The sequence below is a fragment of the Ursus arctos genome, unplaced genomic scaffold (assembly GCF_023065955.2).
Source record: "Ursus arctos isolate Adak ecotype North America unplaced genomic scaffold, UrsArc2.0 scaffold_12, whole genome shotgun sequence".
Classification (NCBI taxonomy): domain Eukaryota; kingdom Metazoa; phylum Chordata; class Mammalia; order Carnivora; family Ursidae; genus Ursus; species Ursus arctos.
In genome coordinates, this window is record NW_026622786.1 from 42,745,746 (window position 1) to 42,754,472 (window position 8,727).

The 8,727-nt window shown below is 37.5% G+C and overlaps 1 protein-coding gene across 1 annotated transcript in view; it reads left to right on the top strand.

Annotated features, from left to right (window-relative positions):
• Positions 1-8,225, top strand: part of PIGK (phosphatidylinositol glycan anchor biosynthesis class K) — a 111,067-nt gene extending 102,842 nt beyond the window's left edge. Inside the window, exon 11 of the mRNA XM_026497779.4 lies at positions 7,872-8,225. Coding sequence (XP_026353564.1) covers positions 7,872-7,988 — 117 coding nt within the window. The 3' untranslated portion in view covers positions 7,989-8,225. The remainder of the gene's footprint in view (positions 1-7,871) is intronic.
• The last annotated feature ends 502 nt before the right edge of the window (positions 8,226-8,727 follow it).

Sequence of the window (8,727 nt, forward strand, 5' to 3'; positions counted from 1 at the left end):
CACGCTGTTGTTCAAGGGTCCGCTCTCCTGGGAAGTACTTTCTGAGTCAGCCCGCAGGCCCTTAGACTCCTGTGTTCTGCTCCCCACAGTGAGTTTCCTCTGCCACTGCTCTCCACTGGTACTTTTTTTTTTTTTAAGATTTTATTTATTTGTCAGAGAATGAGAGAGAGAGAGAGAGCACAAGCAGGGGGAGTGGCAGGCAGAGGGAGACACAGGCCCCCCGCTGAGCGAGGAGCCCACCCACGGACTCGATCTCAGGACTCTGGGATCATGACCTGAGTCGAAGGCAGACACTTAACCGACTGAGCCACCTAGGCATCCCTCTTCCCTATTTTTAACATAGCTACCATTAAGATGTGTCCCTAAGTGTCACTTCACAAAGAAAATTTTTAAAAAAATATTTCTATATCTAATATTTTTACAGCTAATTCTAAGCCATGTAAAGTTATTTTGGCTTATAATGTTGGGCTAGAAACAAAACTTTTTTCCGGAGCACCAGTAAGAATATTTTCTTGCCCGCTGATCTGTGATAGTTCTTTTATCACGTACTAAATTCTTGGCTACTGGGCTTGATTGCCTGCTTTCTATTCTGTTGCATTGATCTTTCTATTTTGCATGAGAACAACATTATAGATTAGCTTTATCATATCCTCTTTTATATTCAGGACTGTTTACTCGATTTTATAGGGTAATTTGGATTGTTTACCTTACATCTCATGTTATGGCTATTTCTGTTATTTTATGTTTTTTGTTGCTGTTGTGAATGGAATTTTTTTTTCCTGTTCTGTTTTTTGACTCATTTTTGGTAACATATTGAAAGGTTTTTTTTATATTTATCTCAAATCTGAGCTCTTTATTCTTCATAATTATGAATTGATTTTTGTAGAGTTTGTTGATATCTAATAATATTTGGAAACGAAAATTTACTTCTCCTTACTAGAAGTTATATCTAGATTGGCTGGAAATTCCAGAGCAATATTAAGTAATAATGTTAACAGTGGATATTCTCGTCACAGGAAAACTAAAATCAAAGTGAAGGAAAGACTGTGGTCAATTTTATATTTAACAAATTATAATAAAAAAAAAAGTATCTTTAATTATCCTAGATTTGATTACTTGCTTTGCAAATTTACCATGAGTAAAGTGCATCAAAATCCTGGGAGATGTTCATTTCCCCAGCAGGAGGCAACATCTGGGTAACACTAATTACTAACTTCAAAAGGAAAGGAACTAGACTTCCAGTCTAGATTGCAGTTGGGAAGAGGAAGGCTAGAGGAAGGTAGGTGAATTAGTCTCTGGGTTCCCCTACTTCATTTCCTGGAGAGCAATTCCTGGCATGGTGGCAAGTGAAGTCAGTCTCTTTCTAGAAAGACCGTGAGAGTGCTGGAAGAGCATCAATATAGCTCCTTTACTGGTGAGGTTGTGCAAAGAACATTCATGAAATTTAACTCTAGAAGACGTATAGCAGGTGTTTTTCCTGGATGGCTTCATTGGAGTCTGGCTCTAGATAACTGTTCAGGTGTGACGGATGCTGGTTGAAGTCCTTGTGAAAGTTAGACGAGTTAATGGGGCTGGATTTCTTATTCGAGGAGGGTCAGAGGAGATTATCTTGTCAGACCTCCCCCACCTCAGCAGAGTTCATGGTGGACAAGAGGTTGATTTGTTGCCCTTTGTGCTGTTCTTATTTATACCATTACTGCAGAAATTTGAAGCCCCAAGTATGTAGATGGAAACTTATTTTCTTATGATACTAAAAGATTGGGGTGTTTCCTTCCACATTAATTGCATCAGTAGTTGTATTCCATAGCTTTTGATGCATAATAAAGCATTCTAAAACTTAGTGACTTGCAGTATCAACCATTTTCTTACCTCCTAATTCTGCAGGTTGACAGTTTAGGCCAAGTTTAGCTGGGCAGTTCTGTGCTCGGCTGAGTTCCCTCATGAGTCTGTGGTCAGTCCTGGCTTGCTTAGGCGGATCTGCTTCTGGGAGTTGGCTGGTTCTTGTCTGGGGGACCTGAGTTCTTCTCCACGGGATGTCTTTTCCTCCAGAAGCCTTGCCTAGATTTTTTCTCATGGTGGTAGCAGAGGTCTGAGAGAGCACAAGTAAGCAAAGCCTCTTGAGGCTAGCCTTGGAATTAGGACATTGTTGTTTGTGTTGCATTTTGTCAACCAAAAGATGTCACAAGGCCAGCTGATTCAAGGAGCAAGGATATAAATTCCACTTACCGGTGAGAGTTGCTATAATGGCACAGATCGCAAAGGGCATGAACACAAGGGAAGTATAGAGAATTGGGCCATTTTTTTGCCACCAATCTGCCACAGTTAGGTAAATGAAGGACTCAAAGATGTGCTTAGGACACTATTTTCCTCGTCAATGTGGATTTTAATTTTGCTCCCTTTTTATCTCAGCCTGTTTCCTTGTATCTTGTACAATTTTTCTCTTTGTACCATTCTTTTATTTTTGATTTCTTGTGCATCTTTATTCAAGTCAATGTCAAATAAAATTTTTCTAAAATTACCTTTTGGTTCCTTATTACCTCTTATTCTGAGATATGTTCTCTGCAACTTCACGATATTTCTTTCTTGTGTGTGGGAGTATTTTTACTCATAGACCTCACCGTGTTTTTTCTTTTTTCTTAGAATGCCGTTGGTACATGCCAATGGAGTATGTGGATGCTTCTCCCTATCTACTTCAGTTTGAATGCCTTCTCAGACCTGCATCTGAGGAATAATTTGTTAAATGTTTCTTGTGATTGGTAGGCAGTTGTCAAATGTAGTTTTGCTAAACTAAACCAGGATCCTCTGTTACCACGCTACCTGTGCCTGGTTTGAGGGCACTTTAAAAGGAGGAAGTATATGGAAAAACCTATTTCTTAACATATGCTACTAAAAGGATTTTTCCTGTATTTTCCCTTCTCTTCAGAGCTTTTCATGTGGATGCTGAATCTTCTTAGATGCAGTGAACCATTGTCAGTGCCCCTCTACTTTCTGACTTGTTCTTTACTGGTAATTGTATTCAGATAATAGAGAGGTTTGCCACTGAGGGGATAGGAACGAGTTACACTACTTCAGCTCTTCATAAAGCCACCTTCTACTTTGTAAACACTATTTCTCTTGAACAGCAGGCAGAAAAAAGGAGAGAGCTAAAGTCCCTTTCTCAGTTGACAGAATTACTGTGTTTCACAGAGCAAAGCAATCCTTCGCATTGTGTGTACTAATCAGAAAACTGGGCCACGATTAATTTGTTTGTAGACCTGGTTTCCAGGACTTTCAGATAGTGAAATTATCTGAGGTTTCTCATCAGAGGTTAAATTCATTTTAGTAGGATGTGCTCTTATCTTTCTGTGTCTTTATATGTATTTTCCTGAGAAGATGGGAAGAAGTAGAAGATGATTCTACTTAGATGCCCTGTTAAGCTAAGAGTCCAAGTTGTATTTATTTAATATTTCATTTGCCATTTTTTTGTTAATCAAAAATATGTAGTGAATATACAATAAAAAATATAGCAACCGCAAATAGCCATTTTGAAAGCTGAGATTTGCTGCTTTTGTTAGCCTGTACAGTGTTACACTGTAAATAAAGACAAAATTCCATGATAATTTTGGAGTGAGTACATATATTTCTTAGTCCTCCATTATTACATTCTAAGCTCTGGCACTTTGCTCTTCTCTCTGGTCCTCTCCTGGGCATTAGTGGTCTAAATATGGGACATATTTTGTTGCAGGACCAGAAAGCAATGCCTCCAGAATTCTCTGAACCAGTCTTTGGAATAATAGATCAACATAGCCGCCAGGACCAATCCTGGGAGAAATGATAGTGCCTACCAAAGAAGCTGTAGTTGCCTTCCTGGCAACTGTTTCTGGCTAAGTTTAAGATCTAATGGTGTAACTATGACCTCAGGGAATCCATCTCATTGGAAAGTAACTAGAGTTTCTACAGCTGCAGAGCTAAGATTCCTGTTAACTACTTGATTATTATTTCAGTAATCTCTAACAAATCATAGAACTTAAATGATGTTCACCTTTTTTTTTTTAAGGCATGAGTCGGTTTAAATACTATCTGAAAGTTACAACTCTTGAAAGTCACATCGCGTGAACTCTTTTAGCACTGAAAGTCATTAAATTGGTTTATGGAATAATCATCTGTATTATATATTATAGCCTGTTCTTCTATAGGTAAGAGTTTAATGCCAGATTTTGATAATATTTAATTTTTTTCAAGCATTGACGTGTGTGTGTGTGTGTGTGTGTGTGTGTGTGTTTTCAAATACCATCTAAATCAGAGACTCCTAGTTATTGGGGAAAATGTGAATCTTGTCTCCCCAGGTAGGTCAATACTCTTAAACCGAATTTCCAGGGAACATTTGCAAACTATTGTATAAATGTGTGCTTCAACTAATAACTAATAATGACAATCTTTTCCCCATCTATGGAAAAATAATTTTTGGTTTAGCTTTTTCAACCCTTTGGCATGGATTACAAATTGCTTCAATAATAGAAAATAAACATGACAAAAACCAAGCAGTAATAAATCATGTTTAGTTTACTCACTTGTTTTTCATTCATGTTTGTGATATCTACCTTCCCAGTCTTTAATATAACTATGCTTTATATTAATCTAGATTTTCTACTGGAATCAAATTAAGATTTTTCATAGTGTTTCACAAAAGCTCTTCCATCTGAAATTCCACTGGACTTACCATCTTGTAAGATACTGGAGGAAAAGAATCTCTGTCATCCTCATCATTTCACATATGATCAGAGCCATTGCAGAGTTTTGAATAGAATGTAAAATGAGGAAGAATTGGATTATAGTATTTTTGGTGTTTGGGGAGTTTTCTGGAAGGAATGGGAGAGGGCGAGAGTAGACTTAGAGTTAGTGTGGCAGGTAACCACTGTAAACAGTATTGTCAATTGTGTTTATATTACGTGGTTGATTAAAACTCCAGCATGATACGAAATAGTAAGGTTGGTTTCTCCCCTAATAGTTTGACAAGTTAATTTTGAATTGAAATTCATACAAGTTAAAATAATAAAAATAAGATTGTTTCAAACATTGTTCCTCATAACTAACAAACACAAAAGAAAGTTATCTAAAATGTACTTTGAGTTTCAAATCATTAGTTTTCTAGGTAGGAACAGGTAGTTACAGACTACATTTTCAGAAAATACATAATTGCTGTAATTGTGCATTCATTCATTCCCAGGAGGTCTGTGTTGCTATGCCCATTTTATAGGTTTAGAAATTCAGAGTGGAGAAGTGGCTTGACAGGTAGCATGGGCTTTAAGCGTTAAAACCAAACTTTGAGCCCAAAGCAGTTAATTCTAAATCCCATGCCCTTTGAACCACACCACACTGAGCCTTCATTTTTAAATTACTTATTTAATTTTTTAAATTACAAAAGTAATGTGTGCTTCAAACAAACAATACCTATGTGCATACATGTGAGGCTTTTTTATACAAATATGTATACATATTATACAAATATATATTTGTATTTTAGGAAAGTGTGTCTAGCAGCAATATGATTGATAGATGGAAAAGAGAGGGCATCTTGGAGGAAGAGAAGCTAGTCAGGATGCTATTTCAGTGATCCTGATAAGAAATGATAAGACCTAAAACTAAGGTAGTGGCAGTGGCAATAGAAAACTTAGAAAGGACAGACATGATGTTCAGAAAATCTGTAAGAATTAGGAACTCATGTAAATGGGAAGATCTGAGAGTTGGGGTAGCTAAGAATGACTTCCAGCTTTATCACTTTGACAACATGGTGATGCCCCTGATATGGATGAAGTGATGGAAAACAGGGAAGAGAGAACAGAATTGGGTGGAGGACTCAGGAATGAATTTGCTCTTGGCTATTGTAAAGTTTGTGATCCTTTAGAATATCCAAGTAGAGATGTCTGTTAATTGCATGTAAACCTAGAGTTTAGCGTAGAGTTCCATGTTAGTGATAGAAATTTTGGAATCATGAGCTTGCTGACAGAGGTCAAAACCAGGGTACAGGTGTCACCCAGAGAGATTATATAAAGGGAGAGAATAAATGGCTGAGGGCAGAGCTCTAGACAACACTAGGATTTAAGGAGCAAAGAAGACTGAAAAGGAATGGTTAGAGAAGTAGAGGAAAAACCTGGGGAGAGTATCACTGAAGCTAAGAGAGGAGAATTTCAGAAGAGAAGGAAGACGTTACAGAAAGATCACCTAATTGAAAACCAGGCATTTCCATAGATAACTTCTCCATTTATAAAATTAAAAGAAAAATAGAGTTTACTTGTATCAAAATATTCTTTTGAATTCTTTTAGTGGGTTTATAATGTTGTATACATTAGGCAACTATCAGATATTTTAAAGCATAGATAATATAAGTAACTGTAAAATGTGGCAGGATTACTAGCATGGCCCTTACTGACGAATTCCGGTTGATTTGACTTGATTTGTTTTATATTGAAGCTTGCCGCCTGCCAACCTGCCTGCCTTCTTTCCTTCCCTCTCTCCCTCCCTTCCACCCAGCCTGCCTCCTTTCCTCTTATAATGTGATGAGTTTAGGATTGAGTAAAGAACATGGGGTGTCCTGGTTATATATGGGAAACCAAACTTGAAGATGCAGATACCTCTAAGAGATTTATGAACCTTCATTGGCTTGTTTAGGTGGCTAGGTGACTAACGACTTTCTCTTCATGCAATTCTGCTCTAAAATATGATTATAAGGGCGCCTATGTGGTGCGGTCGGTTAAGCAATCAACTCTTGGGTTCAGCTCGGGTCATATCGGGTTGTGGGATCGAACCCTGTCTTGGGCTCCACACTCAGCGCCATGGAGTCTGCTTGGGTTTCTCTCTCTCCCTCTACCCTGCACCCCCCCACACACCGCACGTGCTCTCTCTCTCTGTCTCTCAAATAAATAAATCTTTTAAAAAATACATGATTCTCATATCATAACTATCCTTACAATCTTGGCCAGTAGTTTAGGAAGTAAACCTCATAAAAAGATCATAGTTACAGACCTCCAATTTCAGGGACATAACATAGCTGTTGCAATGACAGCTAAATGAAGAAGACTGGTCTGCCTTTCCTTCTTGACAAAGAAATATACAAGACACTTGGCTGGGTGTTGAGGGGTCGGAATGGACAAGAGGATATAAAATGGACTCAGCCAGACTTTGCCCCCTTCAAGTTTGCAGGGAGATAACCAATAAAGATAATTATGTTACTAGATAGAAGTAAGAGTAGAAGGAGCTACACATTCAAAGAAAAGAATATATCAGGTGGGAAAACCTGAAGGAGTTGCCATTTCAGTTGGTGAGTTTCAAATAGGCAGAATGGAGTAAGGAGCATGCTGTCTCAAAGGCTTAACATGAACAAAGGTATGGGCCCCCAAACAAGTATTTGTTAAATATCAGAACAAATGGAATCGGGTAGCCTTTGTTTTTCCACTGACTTAATCAGTATAATATATGTATGTCTCCTGTGTGCCAGGCACTGTGGCAGGTGGATGCTGGGAATACAAGCAAAATGATCCTCATAGAGCTATAGTCTAGTGGGAGAGACAGACAAAACCAACAAACTAATGAATACATAAATTCAAAGTGAGAAGGACTAGTAGGCTACTGAAGCGCCTGGGTGAAGAGAGATTGTTTGGCTGGGTAGTCAGGGAAGCCTCATTGAAGGAACAAAATGGCATCTGAAACTAACCTTTGTAAGAACCATGTTGAAATATTTACCCAGTTAGAAGCTTTTGTTGTTGTTGCTGTCCTAATACATTTAATTTGGCTAAATTACTTCCCCTTCAAACACAGCCTGTGAAATTTCTATGTTCCGTCAGTATTTGTTTGATCCATTATTGTTAAGTTTACCTGTCCTTTTTGTTTTGCAGAAACCGAAGCTGAAAGATTGGCATCCTCCTGGGGGTTTTATTCTGGGATTGTGGGCACTCATTATAATGGTTTTCTTCAAAACTTATGGAATCAAGCATATGAAGTTCATTTTCTAGACGTGATGTGTGAAGAAGATGGCATGGAAGACTGCAACCTTGGATAAAATTTTATGTCATGATTTTTAAAAAATACATTGTTCGTGTGTGAATTGGGCAAAAAGTATATGGAAACTAAATTTGAATGAACTGTTGATTTTGTAACTTAAAGAAAAACAACTGTTAATGTTAAGTGCTAAGTGGCACTAATTGTACTTGGTTTTTGTTGTGCATGTTATTAAAAAGATGGGACAGAGATCAGAGGATATTTAATGGCTGTTTTTGAAAATAAAAATTTCCCCTTAATATTACCCCCTTTTCATTCGGAAAGCAAAAAAAAAAAAAAAAAAAAAAAAAAAAAAAAAAGTGAAGACATTAAATTCTCGCTAGCAGAGGTAATTTCTGTCAACACTTGTGGGTGTGTTTTCCTGGTCTTTTTTCCATGTACATTTTTCCCCCAAATAGAGTACATATAGAATATTTCATTCTGTAACTTTACTCTTCATTTTACAGTATGTTAACCCTTTCCCTCTTCTTGGACAAGTTTCAAAACACGTTGTGAATGGTTGCACAGTGTCCGTTTTGTGAACGTACAGTAGGTTATTTAACACTGTTCTGTTGTTGGACCTACTTACCTTGATCTCACAATCTTCCTTTGGTTCATTCTTCAGTGTGTTAGTATTTTACTGTCAGCCATTCATGGAATTCTGCAGCTTTAATTATAAGTAAATATAAAAAAATCAGTTCCTTAACTTACAGT